The sequence below is a fragment of the Manacus candei genome, unplaced genomic scaffold (assembly GCF_025592945.1).
Source record: "Manacus candei isolate 608988 ecotype Guabito, Panama unplaced genomic scaffold, ASM2559294v1 h1tg000033l, whole genome shotgun sequence".
NCBI classification, from domain to species: domain Eukaryota; kingdom Metazoa; phylum Chordata; class Aves; order Passeriformes; family Pipridae; genus Manacus; species Manacus candei.
In genome coordinates, this window is record NW_026138081.1 from 10,628,601 (window position 1) to 10,653,633 (window position 25,033).

General features: G+C 39.9%; 1 protein-coding gene across 40 annotated transcripts in view; it reads left to right on the forward strand.

Annotated features, from left to right (window-relative positions):
- MADD (MAP kinase activating death domain) overlaps window positions 1-25,033 on the forward strand; it is a 72,575-nt gene that overhangs the window by 14,876 nt on the left and 32,666 nt on the right. For 7 of the 40 annotated variants that reach the window (XM_051792025.1, XM_051792026.1, XM_051792051.1 and 4 more), the window contains exons 3-22: window positions 1,313-1,927; window positions 4,546-4,849; window positions 5,195-5,326; window positions 6,367-6,480; window positions 7,171-7,251; window positions 8,417-8,473; window positions 9,233-9,411; window positions 9,985-10,220; window positions 10,583-10,738; window positions 11,704-11,811; window positions 12,643-12,836; window positions 13,442-13,773; window positions 14,417-14,556; window positions 15,803-15,904; window positions 16,747-16,785; window positions 17,814-17,873; window positions 18,334-18,436; window positions 20,088-20,274; window positions 20,448-20,598; window positions 22,560-22,766. In XM_051792025.1, the coding sequence (XP_051647985.1) occupies window positions 1,313-1,927; window positions 4,546-4,849; window positions 5,195-5,326; window positions 6,367-6,480; window positions 7,171-7,251; window positions 8,417-8,473; window positions 9,233-9,411; window positions 9,985-10,220; window positions 10,583-10,738; window positions 11,704-11,811; window positions 12,643-12,836; window positions 13,442-13,773; window positions 14,417-14,556; window positions 15,803-15,904; window positions 16,747-16,785; window positions 17,814-17,873; window positions 18,334-18,436; window positions 20,088-20,274; window positions 20,448-20,598; window positions 22,560-22,766 (3,497 nt within the window). Of the gene's footprint in view, window positions 1-1,312; window positions 1,928-4,545; window positions 4,850-5,194; window positions 5,327-6,366; window positions 6,481-7,170; window positions 7,252-8,416; window positions 8,474-9,232; window positions 9,412-9,984; window positions 10,221-10,582; window positions 10,740-11,703; window positions 11,812-12,642; window positions 12,837-13,441; window positions 13,774-14,416; window positions 14,557-15,802; window positions 15,905-16,746; window positions 16,786-17,813; window positions 17,874-18,333; window positions 18,437-20,087; window positions 20,275-20,447; window positions 20,599-22,559; window positions 22,767-25,033 lie in introns of all 40 variants that reach the window. The other 33 variants (XM_051792041.1, XM_051792057.1, XM_051792050.1 and 30 more) reach the window with 14 other exon arrangements.

The following is a 25,033-nucleotide window of genomic DNA, read 5'->3' on the forward strand; positions in this document are numbered from 1 at the left end:
TCATACAGTATTTCAGTACTTAACTATACAGGCAGTATAAATCTTGTTAGGAATTTATGCTTCATTATGAAAGCATTTCTGCTTTTTCTGTAATAAAATATTAGTTTGGGAGAATTAGTCAGCAGAGCTATTTGCACCAGTTTCTTTTATAAATTAGGAACATTCCATTACTACTTGTTTGGTTTTTTCATATCTATTATATGAGAAAAACAAGTGTAATTTGTATTTTGAAATAGGCAAACCTAAAGTATCAAAATGAGAAAATGTCTGGTGTCGTATCCCATAGGGGAGTGATGGTGGAGCCAGGTCTCCTACCTTCCATTTAGTAAACGTGATAGTAAATGCTAATTACTTTAGAAAATGATGAGAGATCAGACTATAGCAAAGAGGTGAAACCAAAGAGAGGTTACTCTGGGGACAAGTTTTTCTTCCTTCACTATTTGGATCTCCTTCTATATCTCTGGCAGTTGTTCATTAACTTTCATGGAAAAATAATGGTAGGAAAATTGTTAATATTTTGAAAGAATCTGTTCTTCCAGTGGAAAATTAGGAAACAGCAATACTGCCTTTCTGTCTTTGTGTTCCATTGGTACACAGTGGTACAAAGATTAGAGAACCACAGTGTTAATAGGTCCACATGTTACCACACAGCTTTTATAGTAACTTACACTTTAAATCCAAACTGAAAATCAAAGCTAGAAATATATATAGCTATCGTTGCTAGGACTTTTTAATGAAAATTTTTTAGGATGAGGTCCATATCACTCCACCATTCATCTGAGTTCTTTCCTTGTAAATTCTTGTTTTCCCAGTTAGGAATTGATACTGGATTTTCTCATTTAATTTTTCATCTTGTTCATAAATGGCTGAAATACGGGGGCTTTTCATCTTACTGGATGTTTGGAGAGGGACAGTGTATTTCCTGCCAAAATGTTGCACAGGTCTCTCTCTACCTGTGCAGCTAACTTAATTTTGAAAGTCAGAGTCAGGGAAACATGACAATATAGAGTTCCCCTGGGATCAACATACTCCTGAAAGTCCTTTTCTCAGTCAAATTTGAACACGGTCCTTGCTGGGCCTTGATAATGATGGTGTACACTTAGACTTCTTTACTTGACCTTTCTACCTTGTGCTAGCGATTGAGCATTGTGGACAGTGACTGAGAAGCTGCACTTTCCCTGGATAGTAGGGGAGAGAAGAAAAAAAGATGAAGCTGAGCCCACAGGCTCCTGACATGTTAGTAGGAAGTTCACAAAGATTTTTATTGGTATTAATCAACTATGTATGGGTTTTTTGTTTGCTTCTTTTCTAGGCACCCAAGCAGTGATAGTGTTGCTCAGACTCCCGAACTGCTGCGACGTTACCCTCTAGAAGACCATGCAGACTTTCCTCTACCGCCTGATGTTGTGTTCTTCTGCCAGCCAGAAGGATGTCTGAGTGTGCGGCAAAAACGCATGAGCTTCCGTGATGACACCTCCTTTGTCTTCACCCTCACAGACAAGGATACAGGTGTCATTCGCTATGGAATCTGTGTCAACTTCTACCGCTCCTTCCAGAAGCGAGTACCCAAGGAGAAGGGAGAAGGCACAGGGGGACATCGAGGTCGGGAGGGACAGAAGATCCCTAAATCTGGAGAGGCATCAGCACCCCAAGAGGAAGTGGGCACTGAGAGTTCAGAGAGTGGTTCTTCACTGCAGGCTCCAAGTGCAGAGTCTACCCCTGATGTGAATCGATCACCGCGCAGTAAGCGTCTGGCCAAAGGCAGTCATCGTTCTCGGAACAGCACCCTGACTTCACTGTGCATCCTTAGTCATTATCCCTTCTTTTCCACATTTCGTGAGTGTCTCTACACCCTCAAGAGACTTGTGGACTGCTGTAGTGAGAGACTGTTGGGCAAGAAGTTGGGCATTCCTCGTGGGGTGCAGAGGTATGTTGAGACGGAAGAAAGAACTTTTTCTGCCTACTGTTTGTGTCCAGGGCTGCAATTGTCTGCATGGCAAATTGTGGGTGCAGGTATGGTTGCAGAAGCAGCCAAACACCAATGGTTGGCCTTTTTCACTGTTTTAACCCAGGTTCTTGTTAGGAAAAGGAAATTTTTATAATGATGTCTTTAAAACTTCTCTGATTCTGTAAACTGATATGATTTTCATTTTTGATACACCTAAGGAGGCACTACCTTTCTGACAACTGAAGCTGAGCACTGATGCTGTTATTGTTGCTTTGGCATTTAAGCTCTGTGGCAGAGTACATCAAGACTGATTCTCTGGCAAACTAGAAACAGCCAAGAAATAACAGAGAGAGTTTCCACTTGGGGCAAGAGGGTAATGATGAAAATGTGCTTAATGAGCTTATGAAATAATCTGAACTTCAGTGTGGGAGAGAAAAGACTAGAGAAGCAGGATCAGCTGAAATAGGTCAAAGTACAGTATTTGAAGGGGAGAGCGAGGAGAGGTAGAAAAACAAGGGAGTTGTCTAGGAAACATATGGGAATGGTTGTTGGTAACAGCAAATTAACAGGAACTTGGTGTATATTTAATGTAATACATTAATCTTGCGTATCTTCTGTTTTAGTGTTGGGTATGTTACAAAAGCTGTTGCACTGTAGGGTAGAGAAGGAAAAACGTTTATATGTATTTCAGTCAAGGATGTATATCTGTGCTGCTGTGCCTGGCACCTATATTCCAGGATGATATTTGCCTTTCCAATATGCTAATTGAATAGAAAAAATATGAAACGAAACTCTGGAGAAGGAGGGGATTATCTCGACAGGAAGAGGGACAGGGCCGTGAGATAGTACATAATATGAATTAAGTAGCTTGGTACACTCCAAATTAAACTTGTCAAAAGCAAAAACTGACAGGATTATTATAATTTTTATCTTTATAAGCTCTTTACATTTTGCATGAAATGTGTCCCATTCATAGAGCAGTAGCCTATTTCTCGGGTTATTGCCCTGGAATAGTTCTAGGAGAGTGTTCTGGGCAAGTATGACTGATTCCTGTGTTAGCAGATTTATCACCTGAATCCACTGATGGGGAATAAATTATTCTGTCAGACCAAAATTTCCCCTCTCCCCTATGGAAGTGTCTATTAAGGAAGTTTATTTTGTCACTTGATTTAGTCTGATAATTACTGAGGCAGAAAAAATACACTGAATTTTGTTATTTTCCTCAACTCAGTGAGCTCATATGATTTTTTGAAAGGGGTGTTTGAGTGGCATGTGTTATATGAAAAGTTTGCTCTTATTGGACAGAATGCTTAAAGAGGAGAATTGAGTGATGAATGAGGAGGGCAAGAGAAGGCATAGTGAGCATAGATCTCTAGGAAAAGTAAAACAGCAGGTTTGAATTACCATGTGATTTGCTAATGGTGACCTGGAAAAGTAGAATAGTTTTGAAGTGGTGGCAGAATAAAGGTGAAACCGAATCCTCGCTCCTGTCAAAAGGTGGAGCATGCCTCCTAACAACCCAATGTCTTGTGCATGACAAGTGGCTGAAGGAAGAGTGGAGGATGAAAAGTGTCACAGTTCCTGAGAGGTGTATCATGTACTTATTGTGATCTCAAATTGCCCTTATTTTGACCCATCCAAATTTCTCTAATTATTCTTCATTTGTGAATCTTTTTTCTTTTTATTTTTTTACTTTTTTAAAGTTCTGAGCTGGAAGGTAGAATCTCTAATTTGAACCCATACCTTTCTAAGGGATCTGAAAATATTTGTCAGGCTGAAGTTTTTTGCAGAATGAATACAGAAGGTTTGCAACCTTCACTGTTCTACAGCATTAAGGGCTGAAGTGTACAAGACCCTTGCTTCCCTCATCAGATGCAGTTTTGAGTTTTGAAGCTCTGAAGGTCCTGAGCAATGCTGTATATGATTTTTGGCCAGCCCATCTGTGAGCTACAGGTTTGCAGATTGCTAGCTTAGGGCATGGAAAAATTGCTGCTTATTATGCTAAGGTACCTAAATGTTTTCTGCACAGCTTTCAGAGATTTAGCTGAAGTACATCCATTTCTGCCATGGATTGTTTAGCTCTTAAGAATGATGCAGCACAATTTAGGATAGGATGAAGAAGAATATTTTATCATGGCAAAACATCTGGAATATCTTGGGTGTGGCATATTTTTATTATCTCATGTTTGATTCCTATTCTTGCAAAGATTTCTAGGACTGCTGGAAGCAGAGCTCTACAGTCAATCTGCCACAATTCTGTATGAGATAGAAAAGTATCCTGTGTGTCTGCTGAATTTCAAGTAAATGAGAGGGCAATGAGATTTCATCAGAGATCTGGACCTGACTGAATCCTTTAAATGAACGAATGAACTCTCAAGTGACATACTTGTATTGATTCCTGCCACAGAAAGATTTATACTTCCCCACAGTGGTTGTGTCAGTAAGCTTAAATCTCTATCTTCCATTCCACTGTGTAATCAAATGTTTATTAGTTGCCTCTTTTAGTTCTTTGTGGATCTACCCTTTCTCTGGAAATGCCTTGCAGAATGGCTGTCAAGAGAAACTGTAGGAGTCTTAACCTTGTTCTCCCTGTACAGGGATACGATGTGGCGGATTTTCACAGGCTCTCTCCTGGTGGAAGAAAAGTCTAGTGCGTTGCTACACGACTTGCGGGAGATTGAGGCTTGGATATACCGTCTGCTCCGGTCACCAATGCCCGTTGCTGGTCAGAAGCGGGTGGATGTGGAAGTCTTGCCACATGAGTTGCAGCCAGCTTTGACCTTTGCTCTGCCTGATCCATCCCGCTTCACCTTGGTGGATTTTCCATTACATCTGCCTTTGGAGTTGTTGGGAGTGGATGCCTGCTTGCAGGTGCTGACCTGCATCCTTTTGGAGCATAAGGTAAGAAGGGAAGAGTAGATCTTTGATAAGTATGTAGGAAGCTCTGCCCTCTTCAGAACCAGCACAGGCTGGATGTGTAGAATAGCTGTGTCCCTGCACTGCCTGGAATCAATTTGTCTGTGGGAGTGGGGGGAAGAAATAGATTCTTCTGAAGTTCCTGGTTTGAAAAGTTCTGTTCTCACTCCAAAAAGCATCTGAAACTTGTTTTCAGACAGATTAATACAGAGTTACCCAGTTCACAGCCATTGAATTGGAGCCTGCAGGCTGTGATCTTTGTATATCCCTGAGGGAAGTATTAGAAGTGAATGGTTGCTGCTGTGCTAATGGGAGTTTATTTGGTTGCAGATTGTATTGCAGTCCCGAGATTATAATGCACTTTCAATGTCTGTGATGGCCTTTGTGGCCATGATCTACCCATTAGAGTACATGTTCCCCGTGATCCCTCTGCTTCCCACCTGCATGGCTTCTGCAGAACAGGTACTTATTTTTCCTTTGTTACTCTCATAGAATAGAGTGATTCAAAGCAGTAGTAAACAAACGATGGACTGAATGGCCACAGATCCACAATATTGTGACAAGTATTTACGACCCCACCTCACCCTCCTCCACCCCCACTTTCCCCCCCTGAGAATTAACATTTGTGGGGAGGGTCCAGAGTAATATTTAAGGATGTTTGAGGGCTCTTGATTCAGAGTTTAGAAACGATTGTCTGCAATTTAATCTTTTCAGAAATATCAACTGGGAACCTGGGTTTTGCCAATAGCTGGCTCTTTGCCGGAGCTCATTATTTTGCCTGGAAAAATAGAATTCAGGCCATCTTATTACTTCAGTGCTATCCTGTAACTGATGCTGCAGGTCTGTGCTTGTACCACCCCTTGGAGGTGATCAACTGTTCTAGATTTAAAGAATAAATTAACCTTCCAAGCCACTGGTCTCAAGCTGCTACGTGCATAATTGATTTAAACCTTTTTCCTCTGCTGATTTGCTTTTTTCCTGAATTTCCCATAAGGTTTTCCACATACATTTGAAAAAAAAAGTCTATCTTCTGCTTCGTAGAGATGTTATTTTTTTTAAACCAAACTACCACTACAAGCATAAGGGTAAAGCCCTTGCATATGGTTTGTGCCTGTTTACAATGGCACAGACTCATTCTGAGCTGAGGATGTATTAATCTGTGACTTGCTGCTTTTCAAATTAAGCTCTTACTCTGAACATTTTTTTCCTTGGTCCATGATAAATGTGGGAAACTGTTTCTGAAGAGCCATGTAGTTACATCCTGGGGAGGAGAGGAACGTGGGAGGTGGAAATGTATTTTCTTCTAGTTGAACATTAAAGCTTTCTGAGCAGGAACTTTTATTCTTTTTTTTTTGGTAATGTTTCTATTGTACAATATTAATTACTTATTTATCAATGCCTTTTGTGTTGTCTGCTTTATTGTAGTCAATAAATAAATATTTGGGAAGAATGGTTATATCAAATGCTGATCTTGTCCTTAGTAAAGTCCGTCTTTCTCTCAGTTGCTTCTAGCCCCTACGCCTTATATCATTGGTGTTCCAGCAAGTTTCTTTCTTTACAAACTGGATTTTAAGATGCCTGATGATGTTTGGCTTATTGACCTGGATACCAACAGGGTAAGTAGTACCCATCAGGACTTGTGGCTTTGTTTCCAGGGAACTGTGTACTTTCTTCAGTGTACCTACTGGGAATTTAATAATGCCTGCCCTCGGTCTGTCTTTGCCACTCCCATCTTAAACTTTAGGGTTCCATTCCTTATTGTGTCTCAAGGTTCCCATTTCTTTTGCATAAGGTATCCTTTTTCAGTTAATCCATCTGGCTATCTCATTAGAAGATAAATCCTCAAACAAATGATAAAGCTTTCTTCTTGACTACTTGTGAGACTGTTTCTTATAGTCCTACCTAAGAAACCAAATCTGTTCAGAGCCTTCCAGCAGCCTTGGTTGTCATGATTCAAATGGGGCTGTGTATCTCACTTTCTACAGAGGTATGAGCAAGGCTAATTCCAGGGAAATGTGTAAACCATCATCTACTTGATGGAAAGTGTGAGTTCATTCAAACTTCTCTTTTTTCTGTGGTAAAGTAACTCCACTGTTTGGGATACTGTAAACAAAAACAACCATAGAGAAGTGAACATCAAAGTGAAATGCGTCTGTATGTGTGTCAGATTGTGGTTTTTTAATTATAAATTATTTTACTTTATGACTTCTATTCCTTGGTCTCTAGGGTGGTGGAGATTCAGGAGATTCTGTTTTGGAAATGACTGCAGATAGGAATTTTTAGTTTGTTGCTGTGCTTAATTCCAGGTGATTGTTCCCACAAATGCGGAATCTTTGCCAGCACTACCGGAACCAGAAGCTTCAGAGCTGAAAAAGCATCTGAAACAGGTAATATGCACTTTGAGGAAAGGACTCAGATTCAGTAGAACTTAGCAGATGTAGTCTTGCCCAGCTCTTCTGCTATACTGGGTAAGAATGCAATGCAAATGTAAAGCTGAAATGGCCCTGTACACAATAGATAGTTTCTGATTTTTACTGTTGTTTGGGGCTAACTTATTTCCAGTTGGTGCAGAAAGTTCCAGATTCCTCCTTTACGTTTGCCATGTGGGCTTAAAACTCTGACTTGATCCATCAAGCTATGATCATCTTTGTTTCCCCTCCATTCACAGATCTGTGTGTGAGGTCTCAGTCTCTCCTCTCAGGTCCTGCTAAGCCATTAATCAGCTTGGGTCATCCTGGCTGATCGTGTCAAGCAGGTTTTATCTCTTTATTTCTGTTTTCCTTATGCACGCTGCATGCAGTATCTAAAGGTAAAGGTGTTACTAATGTGATGAGGTTTGCTCTTTCCTCGTAGACCAAGAGAGCAAAGTGTGTAACCTCTGTCATACCCCAGTACCTGCTGTCAGCACAGATGGAAGTGATGTGTTGCCTGGAGTTTTGTTAGAACAACCTTCCCCCCACTGCTGCCTCACCCCCTTGCAATTTCAGGCACTCTTTAGCAAAACTCTCTCACTAGGGTAAAGTTGGGTATCAGAAGAACAAATTGCAGTTTTTTTGAAGCCATATTTAAGATTCTCAGAGTCTGCACTCAAATTCAGCTTACATCCCTATGTGTTCCTTATGGGCATTATCATTAAGAGTTTACCATTGGCAAAGAAGGAGTGCTGCTGGTTGCTGTACAAAGTAGACAAGACAAAATTGTGGCCCACATCACTAAGGTTAATGTTTTGTGTGCCTTTGGGTCTTAGAGTCAATTAATGAATTTCGGGATATCTGCTTTTAAACTGTAGTAGGAAGTTCTTAGCTGCATCATTAAGGACAGCAGGCTTTCCAGTTTCCAGAGTGGCAAGATGTGAATGTTTGGGGGTGGGGCAGTTAGACCTCTTTCCTAAGATGTGCTTATTTTGTGGTCCCTTTTGTTTCCTCTCATTTGTGATATTTGGTAGTAATAGATTTTTTTTTTCCTTCCATCTGTTTCTCTGTGATCATGTGTTCGTCTTGGCTCTGATGGGCTGCTGTGGTGTTATTATATGATCTTCCATCTTGCCTCCAGTGTCTGGTTAGCATGACTGCAATCACTCAGAAACAGCTGCTCACTCCCGACAACAAGGTTCTTTATTTTATTCTTTTCCCCTCAATTTTCCATTTTACACTTTTCCTTTAGAGGTTTTGTTTTTGTTTGTTTGGTTTGGTTTTATATATTTTTTTTTCAATGAAAAGACGAAGCCTCAGTGGGCAAATGGGGAACATGAGGAAGATTTAGGATAGGTCTGGGTGTCCAGGACTGATTTATCACTTGTGCTGCTCCAGTGCGTATCCATGAAAACTTTATGAGGGTTGAAGAGGATGGTAGCTTTATGGAGAGATGAAGACTCCAATTAGATGGAAAGTGGAGGTTTGTAGGGATACAGGCAGATGTTTGTGTTAAAGTGTCTTCACATTGTCCTGGTATATCAAACTCACTGGCTGAATGGCCAAGTTGCAAGGCAAGTTTCAGGGCCTTTAGGTCCCAAGATGTATTCAAACTGCACATGGGAATAACTCTACAGTAAGTCATATGCGGAGCCATACTACTTGTGATCCTATTTGGTCTATCTGTTTTCATGTCAGGAATGATTTATCAAAGTGGACTTCTGTGCTACTCCTTGACTGGCTCCAGAACTGTTTAAGCAATGAAGAGATCATTATGACAATAAACATAAAGGAGGGCCTGGAGATATTTATTGACTCAGCATAGGAGGTGGTTTAAAACAAATTAATGGAGCATGCACAATTGTTGCAATTGCCTAGAGGGCAGGGTAGCTCTGATCTCTCTTTTGTTCCTTGAATAACTGTTCTTGCTGAATGTGTGCATAATGTCCTTCATTAGGCCCTGGCCAGCATGAGTCTGAATACTCAGCCCATTCTTAATCTAGAGAAGTTCCAGGAGGGGCAGGAGGTGCCACTGCTGCTGGGAAGACCACAGAATGATTTGCAGTCTACTCCTTCCACAGAATTCAACCCCCTGATCTATGGAAATGATGTGGACTCTGTCGATGTGGCTACCAGGTGAGGCTGAACAGCAAGGTACCGTTGAGTCTTCATAAAAAAGTACAAACACTTCTATGGGTGAAACAGCATCTTCCAGGTTGTATTGCAGATTCTACTTCACATCATGGGGGGAAAAAGAGCAGAAATTACAGTGTTTATCTCAGATCTATTAACTGCATGAACATAAGTGTATCTTGAGGGCGTGTTTTGTTTCTTGCATTTTCCTATAAATCATCCACTTTACCTGGATTTGTCAGTCTGATATTGTATCCTCAGCTTAAATCACAAGCCTTGAACTACAAAAAAAGCTGGAGACTTAGTTGTCACCTCAGCTAGTGGATATGAGAATTATATCCTTCATCCTTTGTATTGGTGAACTAGGTGGTGAGTTAGAATGAAGTGATTTCTTGGGTCTTGGTTTGTTTTTTTGCTTTTATTTTTTTCAAGATAACTGTTTTCTAAGATGACTTAGGTTACTATTCTTCAAAGGTTTGAAACATTGCCTGTTGCATAACTTTTAAAGCCTCTCTGTCTTCTTTTCTGTTATGTTCTGTGTTTTTATCTGATATATTTTTCTCTGTTTCTTTTTAGAGTTGCCATGGTGAGATTCTTCAACTCACCAAATGTTTTGCAAGGTTTCCAAATGCATACTCGCACTCTTCGTCTCTTCCCACGACCAGTGGTGGCCTTCCAGGCAAATTCTTTTCTTGCCTCTAGGCCGAAGCAAACACCTTTTGCAGATAAGCTTTCCAGAACACAGGCAGTAGAATACTTTGGAGAATGGTCACTCAATCCTACTAACTATGCTTTCCAAAGAATTCATAACAGTAAGTTTCAGTCTCATCTGCGCTTGGACATAATGCAGAAACTTAAAAAGCAAAGAGATTCTAGGGAAGAACTTAATTTTGTACTGTATTGTTCCTGATGGGGAGGGAAATTCAGTTCAAAGAATATTTTTCTATTTTTGTGTGTATATTCATGTTTCTACCAAGTTAGCTCCGCTGTTTGCAACTCCTTCAATTAATTTTAGCTTTTGTCTTGTTTGATTACAGAGAAGTCTTGTAGGCTTCTTAGAGTAGAGACTGTCCCTTTCTTTGTGCGAGAGTCAGTAAAGGGTGGTTTCACTGTGAATGAAGCCTTTGACACCAACAAATTAGTTCAATTAATGCTCTCCTTGTATTTTGTGCAGACATGTTTGACCCAGCCCTGATTGGTGACAAACCCAAGTGGTATGCTCACCAGCTGCAGCCGATCCACTATCGAGTCTATGACAGTAATTCACAGCTGGCTGAAGCATTGAATATCCCAGCAGAGAAAGAAACAGATTCTGATCCCACTGATGACAGGTTAGTAGGGAACATGGCCCTAGAACACATGATAATTACTTCAAATTGCTGAACCTCTCTTCCTACTTCATGTTTGCAGCCTTTTCCTGTAGCTTGCCAGGTTGCTGTTTAATTTCTTCTGTCTGGGCGGAGCACTGACACTGAAGTAAATTTTTGCACTACTCTGTTATCACAACAAACCTCTTAACCCTTTGTTAGTGTCGTCATTTAAAGTGGTTCTCCATAAGTATTTTCCTGTTTTCTTTTGCTGCCTCTATGCCACTTGACATTTGGCATATCCTCACACCCTAAGATTTTTTTTCTTCCATGCTGTTCCTTCTCTAGTTATTTCTATTGCAGTACTACAAATACTCCCACCCATCCTACCACTCTTTCAAATCTCTATTCCCTGCCCACAGTTATGCAAACCTTGTTAGTACTACACACTGCCTGCAACCTCCTTGTGGGTTCAGTAAAATGAAAGGAAACTTTTTTGTTATAGTAGGTTTTGGCCATATTTCCTGGAGTTTTGTGATTGTTTCATTATCCTTCATTCTCTCCTAGTCTGTGAGATATTTCAGGCTTGGACTTGCACATATTTTACATTCTACACAGCACCAGTGGTGCTAACAGAATGGCTTTTATCATTAGTGCAAAAAGGAAATGCTTTTATTTGTGATTTCCTATTCTCTTGAAGTTGGCCTACATAAACACATACATATTTTGTGAATTAATGCACCATTCTCTGCTCACTTATACATGACCTCATTAACTTTGCTAAGAGGCTTTAAATCCCATCTCTCTTCATGTACCTGAAAGTTATATTTTATGCTCTGACCTTTCATGAAGCTGGCTTGTGAAATTTGCTTGTAGATATTATAATATGAGATTTATCCACGAAGACAGTGCCAATTCACATCTTTAAAATGTCAGACCCTGCTGTTGCTTTTATACTGCCACTCATCTCTCTCTCTCACCTGTTGTGGCAGTGGCAGTGACAGTGTCGACTATGACGACTCAAGTTCCTCCTACTCCTCCCTTGGTGACTTTGTCAGTGAGATGATGAAATGTGACATTAATGGTGATACCCCAAGTGAGTAACTTTGAGCTTTACTTTCACGAGGTCCACATGGGTTCCCTTTCACCATTCATCTGCACTTTGGGAAAAATGTTTCCCCTAAGTCCCTGAGTCAGAACAAGGTATTGTTCCATTGAGGTCTTGCTCTGAGGTAGAAGTGTGTTCTATACTCCTTCAATATCCAGGGGTAGGCTGAAAAAGGACATTTCTCTTGCTTAGAAACAATGCCCTACAAAGGACACTGTGGGGAGGAAGAACAGAAATAGGTGCTGCTGAACAAAACTGTCTCACTAGATCTGGAACCAACCTGCTGTTTCCAGTAAATACTGTGCAATATGGGTAGCAGAGTGTGAGCTGTTTTCTGCCCCTGCATATTGGTTCTCAGTCCTGGCTTTAATGTATCACTCTATCCTAACGGAGACAAAAAAATGCATTCTCTGTGGCTTGTATGGAAGCTGCATAAACTCTCACTTTCTTCAATAAAAATCTAGGAGTACCAAAATATTTCTTATGTCCCAAGGACAAAAGAAGCTCTGCTTGGACATAAGGAAAATAACTTCATGCTTATTTTAGTTAAATGGGTTCCCAGGATCACCGTAGAATGTCAAGCCTTGAAAACTTTCAAAACTCAGTAGGACAAAGCCCTGAGAAACCTACTTTAATTTTGAGGTTAACCTCTGCTTTGAGCAGTGAGTTGGAATGGGTTACCTCCAAAAGCCCTTTACAACCTAAATTTTTGTACAAGTTTATTCTGGTGAGCAGTACTCATCTGCTAGGGGTCTTTAGTTAGTTGGACAAAAAGCTGAGGAAAAAAGTGTTGTTTAATGAAAAATAATGTGTTTGCAGATGTTGACCCCCTGACTCATGCAGCCCTTGGTGATGCTAGTGAAGTGGAATTTGATGATTTTCAAGAATATTCAGGGGATATGGATGAACAGACCATGGACAGTGAGAACTCCCAGGAGAACAATCAGCCTCGTTCAAGTTCCAGTACTACAGCCAGTAGCAGCCCCAGCACTGTCATCCATGGAGCAAATCATGTGTGTACTGAGATGAGTTCAGCCTCAAGATCAACATATTAGGAGATAAAGAATGGGAGAATGCACATGGTTCTTTCTGAGAAGGGCAAAAGCTAATAGGACTGTGAAACCATGCACAGATTAAATTGCATGCTCTCCCTGGACTTCTGAGGAAGGTGGAGTTTGCTGGTACCCTTTTGTGCTGGGATAGACCATTCCTGTACAAAAAGTTCCAATGCATTGAAAAATGCAGCACTAGCAGAGAGAAAAGGTCCAGGTTGTGACTACAGGAATTCCTTTTACAGAGTCTGGAAAGACCTGATGTGTTTAGAGGAACAGAGTGGTGTGGGGAAACTTATGAATCTGTGGTTGGTTGAGAAGAATGGGAATTACTTGCATAACCACCAAACATGGTAATGGAAAGCCATTATCTTGAGCTAAGACTTACTATTAAGATCTAGTTTATAGGGGACTAAGTCCTGAGAACAATGCACAAATACTGCAGTATATATACAGTCTTAGGTTAGAGGCACAGATAGTGGGGATTGGGGGGGGGGGCAGTAGCAAGCATCGGAGACTGTGCAGACTTCCCAGTTTGAAATAATTGTTCTTGTCCTGCCCTTCAGTTGTATGTAATGCAAACTAGAGAACAGATCAATGATTTGACTGGTCCACAGGAGGCAACAGACTCGGCAGAAATAGAAGAGAAGTTGGCTGCTGGATTTTCAAACCACCTCCCTTCCTTGCCACTGCAACCAAGCTTTCCCAAGATAAGCTTGGATCGTCGTGAGAGTGACATTGCAGCTGGCAGCATGAGCTCCTCAGAAGGGGTGGTGAGGAAGCGAGAGTATGACAATCCATACTTTGAACCTCAGTATGGTTTTCCTACAGAGGATGAAGACGATGAGCAGGAAGAGAGCTACACCCCAAGATTTGACCAGAATCTCAATGGAAGCAGGTGAGTCCTCCTTGTCTCCTGCCCTTCTGTACAGCATTTTTGGTTTTCCTGTCTGCTTCATGTAGTTTAACATTCATTCAAATGTCTTTTGCACCTGAAATGTGTTGTTGGTCACTCTCATCTAATAGTGAAATACTGTCAACCCTTCTGGTTTGAGTAAAAGCACTTGCTCAGTTCCCTCAGTTCCTTGCTTTTATGTAAGCAGTAGGAGCTATGAGAATTATCAGTTCTTTCTAGAACATTCTAGCATATCACCTACTGATTTCTGAAAACTGTCGAGCAATTTTTTTGTGTGAAGCTTTGTCTTTTGGGGGAAAGATAGCATAGTGATTGATGACAATGGGTTTTCTTGTTATTGCTTTCAAAACAGAACCATTTCACCCTCAAATCCACCAATGCCTTTTTGTAGACAAGTTTTCAGCATGCCCTGAAAGGCAATAAGAGCCTGAATGTAAAGATGTTCACTTCTCTCATTTTTTCTTTCTCTTGTTTTTTCTTTTCTTTTCTTTCCCAAGAGGTACAGGTAGTGTAGTGAAAACTGGTGGGGAATGAGACCAACATCAGTCTCCCACAGTCATACAATGTGCTGTTTTGGGATGGGAGGGGGAAATGCTAATAATCGTTGTACTTAATTTCTTTAAAGGTCTCAGAAGTTACTCCGGCCAAACAGTTTAAAACTGGCCAATGATTCTGATGCAGATTCAGATTCCAGGGCCAGCTCCCCAAACTCTACTGTCTCCAACAACAGCAGTGAAGGTTTTGGGGGCATCATGTCTTTTGCAAGTATGTACAAGTGCATTCATTAAGCCAGTTTTATTTATTATATTAGAACTTACAGAGAGATGGAATAGAGGGATTGCTAGTTAAGAGAATGACTTGGTTGTCAAATTGTTATCAACTCCCCAGAAATCATGTGGGGAGCCACAGGACCTATTTATCTTACACTACTGACAACTACTGCTTTATGATTTTTTCATAAAGTAAGTAAGAAGGACTTTGTTTATGTAGTTAGCCCTTGAGTCGTGTGGCACTTTAGGGCACAGATGAGAAATTCTTTCAGTTTCATTCAAAGAAAGCATCATGCTGATACAAAAATCTTACAGTGGTATGCCTTCCATGCTGCCACATTGTGTGTTTAGGTGCCAAATTCAATTTCTTGACCATGCTCACCTACTTTCAATTATATTTTAATAAAAAACCCTACAGACATGGAAAACTAATTTAGAATTTCTTAGTAAGAAGACATGGCCAGTTGAGTCTTGCACTATAGCGGGGAGCAGTGAAAGAAGTTTGCAGCAGTGGGGAAAATATATTGGATGTTCTGGTAAAATGACTGTTACTAAAATAAGGCTGCAAAAAACCAAAAAGAAGGAACCAAAGCAAATTGAAATAGTACGCTGACATTTTAAATAAATAACTTGAAGTGTTAATCAGCTCTGTGATCTAAATGTGATGCTTTCAGGCTGTCTAGAGGCTTAACCAGATGGTGATAACATTATCATGTTCTTAAGATTTGTCTGTACCAGGTAGAACGTATGTTTTTTCCTAATAAATGAAAAACTTCTATTTCAAAAAGCATGGTTCTGTGACAGATTTACAGTGTTTCACAAGACAGAGTGCACAGTCCTCACTTCAGAGGTACAGGTTTGGAAATGTGTCACCCTTTTTTCTCATGTGGCCCAGTCATTCCTTTGCCCCCAAAAAGAGGATCAAACTAGAAAATACAGCTAAAGTGATGTTATCTGTTTAAATGCAGGAAGACAGGTGGACATTGCTATTACATTTAAGACTCAAAGATCCAACAGCAATTATTGTGACGTAAAAGCTAAAACTGATGTTTTTGTACAGTTTAGAATAATCTGGTTATAGATTTGGTTGCAATGTAAATGAGATCATGTTATGCTTGTGAGACTTTTGGGTAATAAAGAACAACTTAATCATTAAGGATCTGGAATAAGATGGTGAATTACAGAAAATTGTGTGTGTGCAGTGAGCACTAGGCATTAATTTTTTTCTTTTTCTGTCTTAGGCAGCTTGTACAGAAACCACAGCACAAGTTTCAGTTTGTCCAACTTAGCCCTACCAACGAAAGTTGGGAGAGACAAGAATACTCCTTTTCCCAGCCTGAAAGGTAACCATTTTTCCCTTTGTCTTCTGCAGCCTTTACTGTTCTTGTGACTTGGAAGTCTGAGGTGTTACGTCTAACAGTAATCCTGGGGGTGATGCATTTTCGTTGTTGGGGTAGTACCTATCTGAAGAATCAAGACAGTAAATTGTCTTGATATTTCTCAGTCAGTCTTCTTCCTAAAAATTGGGCTGTGTTGGGATGGGAGAGTGTCTGGTCTAGCCTGAGTTAACAGATACGTTATGAATGTTGGTTTTGTTTTGTATTTTGTTTTGTTTTTAAGTACTTAGTGTAAAGAATGGGAACCAAGAGGTAGGTCCTACTTTTGTGCTGCTGCTATCTTCATGACTAGCCTTAGGTAATTTATTAGAGCAATGATGCTGCCTTTGTAAGTGGGGATAATGCATCCTCCCATGGAGACTGCAGTTTACGTGAGTTTCTGAAGTGTTTGTAGTCTTTTCAGATCACTAAATAGAAAATCAAATTATAAGTATACTTCAGCTCTCTCAGAGTGAAGATCAATCCCTACCACATGTACACAATCTTTTCATTAGAACATCTGTTTGTCTGCAGTATCAACAGTTAATATGTCTGAATGGGCACTAGAGAAATGACCCTTGTACCATGGGAAGTTAGAAAACCTGGTCACCCTTGTACCAGCTGTAATAACACAAGATGACTGAGCATGTGCTGGTGCCTTAGTGCTGAGACCTTTTCAGATGCTAAACTGGGGAGAGATTTTATTTTGCCTTTTGAGTTATTCTGTCTGATTAGAACTTACTGCTTTTGTTTTAATATGTTGATTTTTTTCATTTATTTTTTCCTCCTCATCACTTTTATCGGTAAAGATTACTTTAATCTGGAATTGGGAAGGGATGTGGATGAAGGTTGGTATGATATTTTGCTGACCTTTGACCTTGTAGAAACAAAGACCAAAAGCTGGATTTTGTGTTTCTGCTTTGGACTTTGTTTTTGAGACAAGTAATCATTCCCTATATGTAAAATGAGGAGTAACAGGACTGGTAGGGTGAAAACACTAGCAGAGACTCTGCACAGCTGTTTTTATCAACCTTTTACCAGTTGATTATGTTTTCATGTCCAGTTGTGCTGGATGAGAAACATACTTCATGTCGGGGTTATTTCCTTGAGTAAACTTAATGACTGATTCCATGCATTGGAAGAAAACAGTGATGGGGTTTGCCATTCCACGTTCATGCTTTGTGCCTCATCTTCTGCACTTTGATGTTCTTTTCTTTACTATTTTAATCCTGTAGGGCCTTTGAAGTTATTATGCAGATAGTATGAGGATGGGATTTCTGTGGAGTAGCTCAGTCTCTTTTATGCATGTGCAAGTGTGTGTGTGTGTGTATGTGTGTGTGTGTGTGTTTGTGTTCATTTACATGTGCATGCTGGCTCACTGGGATTCCCACTGGGCACTTCAGTGGTTTTTAAATGCTTTTGTCTTTATTGTAGAGATATAAAATTGCTGCATTGTTCTTGCCAAGTGTGTGTTTCTAACTGTAATGGGAAATGATGCTGGGACTCCATCTCATTGCTGCTGTTTGACCACTTTCCATCCTCCTTTTTAATTTTTATTTCACGCGCATCCATTAATATTTTTTCTTCGGTGATGCAGATGTTTTTCATAGTGCTATTCAAACACAATACGTGCAGCGATGTCCTTGAAGATGCAATACATTGGTTCCACGATACCAAATTTCAAGTCAAGCACTATCTCTTAAGTTATTCTGGCCCTTGTGGTCTTGGGCTTTCAAGCATCCTTCCTGCTCTAGTCTCATTTGGGTTTTGTTTTGAGGGAGGGCTGGGAAGAAGCTGGTAGCTGGATTCGTTTGATGCTGACAATGGGGCGTGTAGATATTGTAGTACACTACTAATTGTATATTTTGTGTCCCAGTATTTGGGTTAAATACTATAATGGAGATTATTACTGAAGCTGGCCCAGTAAGCAATGAAGGTGGGTTCCCTACAGCATGAGCTGTGCATGATGTAACAGTTTCCAGCATTCCCTATGCCTGACTTTGGGCTACCTTTCTCGCTGGGTAACCAGTACCACATGATCTATACTAGTCACCCTCAATGCATTATGCTTTTACATATAGTGACTAATTTGAAGATGGTTCTTGTTGTGGAACTGCATGCAGAGCAGCCAGAACTTTTCCTGCCTCTCACCTCCTGCTCCCATTACCATCTTCTCTTTTTCTCTCTGCATTACTCCCATTACTGTTTTCTGCCGATGTGTGATGCTAGAATATGATATATGCTGCTGCTTTTTTGGAGTTTCCATTTTGTTTGAAGTCTGTTACCTGTGATTCAAATAGGTGTGTTAGCCAACTTTAGCATTGCTTGTTACTGTCCCGGGATCAGAATGTTTTCCTCCCACCCCTTTCTCTCATCCTGTTTCCTCTTCTCTTTAGGAAATAGACGAGCTCTTGTGGATCAAAAATCTTCAGTCATAAAGCACAGCCCAACAGTGAAGAGGGAATCTCCATCGCCTCAGGGACGAACTAGCAATTCCAGGTAATATTGATAGTTTGAGTGTAATATTGTTTTTTGAGTGTACAGTGTAGTTAGAGTGGCCTCACACTTGGCCAATGTTTTCTCAAAAGTCTAGCTGTTGAAAACTAAGTAGCACTTTTCTGTGACCCTAGACCTGGACATACTATTGTCTGGGAAGATTCCATATGGATGGTCTTACAGTTAATAGCGCACATACTTATTTTTCTGTGCTTCAAAATGTATCCTCTTTCTGTCTGAGATCCAAATTTTTCTAGGTTCCTACTTTAACTCAGTAGTTATTCATTGTAACTGAGTGTGTTCTTGACAAGGTGATCTAGCCAGCAGAGTTTTAACGCACCACACAGGGGATCAACTGAGTCAAATGAAGCAGTTTGATTCCATGAATTCATGTGACATCATTTTCTCAGCCTTGGGGAGGAACTCAGAATAGTGCAAGTAAATGTTACTTGACCTGTGCCTGTGCTTTCTCCTCCCATTCTTATGTAGCAGTCACAGGTAGAGTGAAATTTACTGTGAGCTACTGGGTTTGGGAGACAAGTGTTATAAGCAGGTTCTTTAAAATTATTAGAGAGATGCCTCTGCCCAAATTAAGGTGCAAATGAGACCATATACTAAAGTCAGCAGTACAGATTTTTATTCAACAGTAAATGTGAGGTAGAAATAGAAAGAAATAGGGAAAAGAGAGAAAGGGGGAGAGAGTGTGACCAAAAGACATTAAGTAAAAAAAAATGTCACCGTTTCATGGATTCCAGTGGAATCCCTTTGATCTCTTCTTGTGTTCTTCTGGGTGATGAGAGTGCCAGCTTTGTTGAAGTGATGATTGCAGTTTGGATCCATTGAGGGAAACCCAGGGCTGGGAGGGAAAAAGCCAGTGGTGGTGAAGGAAGAAGTTAATGATGCCCAGGGTAGTAAGGAAAGTCCTATGTCTTAAGTGAAGTTCCCAACATCTTTTATTGGTCTTAGGTGAGGTGGGAATGCCTCTGGTACCTCCCCTGGGGTGGGGAGTTTTACAATGGACATAATGCTGCATCATTTCAGGAGTCTTTGACACCTTTTAAGATGTTACAGCTGCCTGTTACATCAGCACAAGTGAGTCAATTATGGCCCATCAGCAGAGAGGACTGTCTTCAGGCTGTGTGTGAGTTGTTCTGGTGCTTCCCCAGAGGGGAGTTATCACAGCTGAGTCATTTGTGTAAGGATAAAGAAACACTACCCTGCCTAGCCGGATTTGCCTCTCTCCCGATCTTGTTTAACAGCCAGCTTGTAGCCTGAGGTATTGGACGTGCATGCCCTCAGCATCTGGGTGGTTACTTTATGCACTGTCAGTTTGCACCTTGACTGACCCATTAGCATCCCAGTCTTTTACACTTCTGGATACATTCTGCTCCTGGGATAATTGGGCAATAGTACTACTTTTATTGTATCTCAAATTCTGTCGTAGTCCAAATTAGTGGGCATATTCGGGGAGGGGCAGTTGCTTCTTTGCACAGTTTGCTACAGTCGCCAAAAGCCTTTTCATGATTTTAACAATGTTTAAGCAATAAACCATTTCAGTGGTATTTCTCTGTGTGTCCTGGTCATATCTATCTTCCCATGCAAGCCGAAGTAAGCAGAGGGTTAACTTTTCCTTGCTTTCTCTTAAATCTCTCAGTGAGAACCAGCAGTTCCTGAAGGAGGTGGTGCACAATGTTCTTGATGGGCAGGGTGTTGGCTGGCTGAATATGAAGAGAGTCCGACGTCTGCTGGAGAGTGAGCAGCTCCGTGTCTTTGTACTAAGCAAGCTGAATCGCACCATCCAGTCGGAAGAAGATGCTCGACAGGATGTCATACAGGACGTGGTCAGTGCTGCATTCAGCAGGGTCCTCACACTCAGTGTCTGCTGAGGCTCAATTTGTAGGAAGTTTTTGTTCATTGCCTTCTAAAAGCTGATGTTACAGCAGTTTTGGAATTTAAGTTATTGAATTACTTTCTCGCTTCTGAAATAGAAACACTAATGGGATTGTCATTGCAGGAGATCAGCCGCAAGGTTTATAAAGGCATGCTGGACTTGCTGAAGTGCACAGTCTTAAGCTTGGAGCATTCATATGCAAATGCTGGCCTGGGAGGCATGGCCAGTGTTTTTGGCCTGCTAGAGATAGCACATACTCACTATTATAATAAAGGTAAGAAGAGTGTTTACGAGAATACTGTGTTTATGAACCAAACAAGATCCTTATTGTGAAGGTAGCTGTGTTGTACCTTCTGATATTTCAGGGGTTTTACAACACTTTCAAAATGGTGAGAATTGTACCATTGTTACTGAAGCCTTACAAAGCTTGAAGTGTGTTTCTTCTTTTTTACACACATTCAACTGGACCAATGCAAAATAATGGCCATACTTATATTTGATTGAAAATGGGAACTGCAGTGAAATACAAAACCAGGAACTTTTACAGGTGAAGTGGAAATTTTGAGAGTGGGGACCTTCAGCTAAAACTGTCACTGTCTTGGAAAGTTGTTGCAGGTAACCTGAATAGGGAGGGAGATATTTATAAGGTGGAACCCTATGAGACTTATATCTTACCAACCACCTTGCATTACACAATTCTTATACAACTGAGAACTCCTGAAGAGGAAAGTCTGAAAATATCTCTTTATTTTTCATCTTTTTCTTAAGAACATGATTCTTAATGCAAAGTAAGAAAATGCACGCATAAGGAAAATAGCAAAAGATGACAAAAAGCTACATCTCTGCTTAATGTCTGCTTAATATCTGACCTGGTTGTAATCTCAAATGATAAAAAACTATTTATTTCATTGTAGCAGAGGAGTAGCATCTAGTAAATCCCTTATACTTGGTGTTCAGGGATTTTTTTATGAGTTGGCTTAGATATGCCCTGTGGCTTACAAGTGTTCATTTCCAATCATTTTTAGGATGCTGAGGAATGTAATAAAGGCTGGGCTAGTGGAACAGTCCTGAATGTGGGGAGTAGGTTGATTTTGGTAATTACAAGCCTTTTAGTCTGACACTGATTCTAAGCAAAATTAGAACGGCTGATGTAAAACTCAATGGTAATAAAAGAGTAAAGACCAGATAGCATAATTTGATGGTAAGTAGACTTTACCCAGTAAATTAATTGAGGTCACAATAGACAAAAATTGACGCAAACTTTTAAAACCGTGATATGTCTCATTATTGCATAACATCTTAATTTATAGTCAAATTTTAGCTGTTTCATGTTTTACCTTGTTTTCAATTAGTTGATCTAGTTATTTAAGGAGATGTTTTATAGAGATTAGCATTTATCTTAAAGTTATTTAACATCTAGTAATAAACTAGTAATCCTGAAATTGTTTGGTTCGCATATGATGCATACCATGTTGCTGATAGCAGAATCTTGAATCTACTGAACAAAGGTATCACAAGGTCTAGTGATATGACAGATTTAGATATTAGGGTATGAAGTTTTGACTGTTAGACTCGTCAGCAATTGGAACAGTTTGTGCAGGATTGAAGGAGGCTCTTTATGGAAGATTTTAATTATTGTATTCTGAAGGTGTTGCTGTAATTCAGACTGTGAGGTTTGATACAGAGAAATAATCCAAACTACCTGTTGGGATATAGGGTTATAGGAAGTCTTGGAGAATGATGGAAGAACTATAGCTGATAGGTTCTTTTTGGTTTTTTCCTAACTGGTTTCATTTAGTGTTACCCATGAAAATGATTGTATTTGTCACCTTTGCACTGTGAGAGGAACTCACTTATATTCTGTAAGTGATATTCTTGGCAGTTTAGGCAGAGTTGTTTAATTTTTCACAACTTGGCAGAGGAGATGGTACAGTTAATGTGTCAGAGAACATTCCTAGGTTTCAAGTATACAGGAATGAGATATTTGAGTACCCTAAAACAGCATTCTGGCTTTCTCCTCTACTGTTTCCACCAATGTGTCAGGCTGTCAGCAAGACATGTTGACCTAGGGGAACAAATGTGGCACTGAGCTGTTTCAGTGCCAGGCTTAATGATTTAGGTGAGACCATCTGTCTCATCTTTCTTTTCCCACTCTCATTTCCTTTTTCCTTATGTTTCTTTCTATCTATCTATTAATTTATTTATTTTCTCTCAACACTGTTCTTTTCTTTAAAGAACCAGAAAAGAGAAAACGAAGTCCAACAGATGGATCTGTCACTCCAGTTGGCAAGGATCCTGGATCATCCCCAAGAGTGGAGCCAAAACCTGCGATGCAGCTGCCGGTACCTCAGATAATGCCAAAGCCACCAAGCCCTGCAGGCAAAGGGCCAAGGGAGTTTGACACAAGAAGTCTAAAGGAAGAAAATTTTATTGCTTCCATTGGTGTGTATTGAGATTCATGTCAAGTGCAGGAGGGAATTCTATTTTGGCATTAGGTTCTATTTGCATTCTCTCCATTTTAACACACTACATTGCTGCTGTAACATGCTTCATTTACACCTTGGATCACAAGAAACAATCATATGTGTCTTCACTCTACTCTGGGTTAAACTATCCACTGCAGTTTTCTCCCAGAAGCTTTCTAATCCTAATTGTTTTTAAATTTCATTACACTTTAAACAGCTTTATTTTTTGCTCTGTGATTGCTGTTTTCAAGCAACAGGAAATGGCAAAAGGGAAACAGGGATAGCAGGACTTCAGAAAGGGCAACCATGGAAGGGAAACATGGAAACATGTAATAAATGTTTCTTATAATTGCTGGCTACCTGTGAATTATCTAGTTCACATCCTGATAGAAATGGGACCCAGAATATGCTGATTGTTAACAATAAAATTTCCAAAAGAAGTTTAGTTGTAGTGTTAACAGTTTCAGTGAACAGGACTGATGGATTTTCCTTCCATGCAGTACCAAATAGAATGCATATCTGTCTAAACAGCATCTGCTAGGCTGGTTGCTAGAAATTTTCCTGCCCTAATTTCTTAGCTAGTATAGCTTTTCTCTATGTCTTGGGAAAAAGTTAAAGGTAGGCTTTAAACTGTTTCCTCTAAAAAGTGCTTTACAGGTTTTTTTGGTGGAGGAGAAAAAAATATTTTGGTTGATCCAGCATGCTGTCAGTTGTAAACGTGAGAAAAGTAGCCTCAACATATGAGAAAATTTTTGTCAACTGCAAAAATATGTTAAATTTTAGCCGTTGCTTCTTGCAACTGGTTTAAATTTCAATGGAGTCATTGTATGAAAGAATAATCTTCTGAAAGTGTGCTACCGTGAGGCCTATATCTGTAGTATGTGGTATAAGACAAGGGAATGTGTATATTGAGCAGTTATGTGGCAGGAATGCAAACATTCAGTCTTATACCCATGTAATAGCTGCAGGCTAAATATTGTTGAGTCCTTCTGAACTGATACTGAATCCCTCTGACTTGATTTGCTTTCTTGTTTAAAGAGGTAATCTATGGAGGCAGTTGCTCAGAAACTAGTCTTGCTCTCTCTTTGAAAATCTATCATAAAGCTGAAAGAGATTCAGATTCAGATTTCCGATATTTCAGTTACTTGTTTGGTTTGTGCTGGATACTTCATTACTTTTCTGTAGAGGAAAAAAGGGAAAGTTGCCTCTGACACAACTAAGAATAAATCAGGCACTAGGCCAGTGTCCTTTTAAAGAATGAAAAGAGAACTTTTGATTGGATTGCTAAGACTGCTTCTTTCCCTTAGATGAAATTAAAGCCTCATAGAAATGGAAATCATAAAGATCAGACAGTCTGTGTTTGTGAAGCATCGTAAGGAGTCCTTTTAAAAAGAAGAGCTACTTAATATGTCATGTTAACTACTGTTGCCAGAATATTAGCCTTAAACAATTAATGGTCTTCAAGGGCAGGCAAAGGTACATTTTTATTGGTGGTTCTGATGCTCTGAAGATTTCCACTTGTCTTCTATGGAACCAAGTTACAAGAAGGATGTGGTTTTACCAAAACTGATCGAAGTTCTAAAGACTTTAATGTTTTTTCTGAAGCCTTTTTTTCTAACTGCTTTTGTCTTTCACCAGAACTGATATGCAAGTTAGTCTTTAGGATATTGCTGTAAAAATAATGTAGTGTCCGTGTTCATTTGACTCGTGTGATCTAGGAGTAAAGAGGATTTCTCTTGTGTTGCAGGAAGATGATTTAAAGCTGCTTGGCTATTATACTTCCTTTATGTTCTGTCATGAAGGCTTCAGAATAAGACAACTTTGGATATATAGGATTTGAGTTAGTCATGGCTAGGCTGAAATTCCTTCTGCAGTGAAATGCAGATATTCTCATTCAAATTAGTTTATTTAGGGATGAAGTATCTGGTAAACATTTACATGTTGCTGAAATAACAAAGTATTTGTAAGTAGTTCAATTTAAACATGAGAAAAAATGTTCTTGTGTGAAGATGCTCCAACACTGGAATAGGTTGCATGGAAAGGTTGTGGATTATCCATCTTTGGAGATAGTTAATACCTGACTGGACATGGTCCTGTGGCAGCCAGCTTTAGTCAACCCTACTTTGAGCAGGCAGGTTTGACTAGATGGTCTCCAGAGGACCCTTTGAACTTCAGTAGTTACTTGATTCTGTGAAGTTTGGAAGGTACTTACAGCCTCAGGTTGCAGATATGTAAATAAAACTT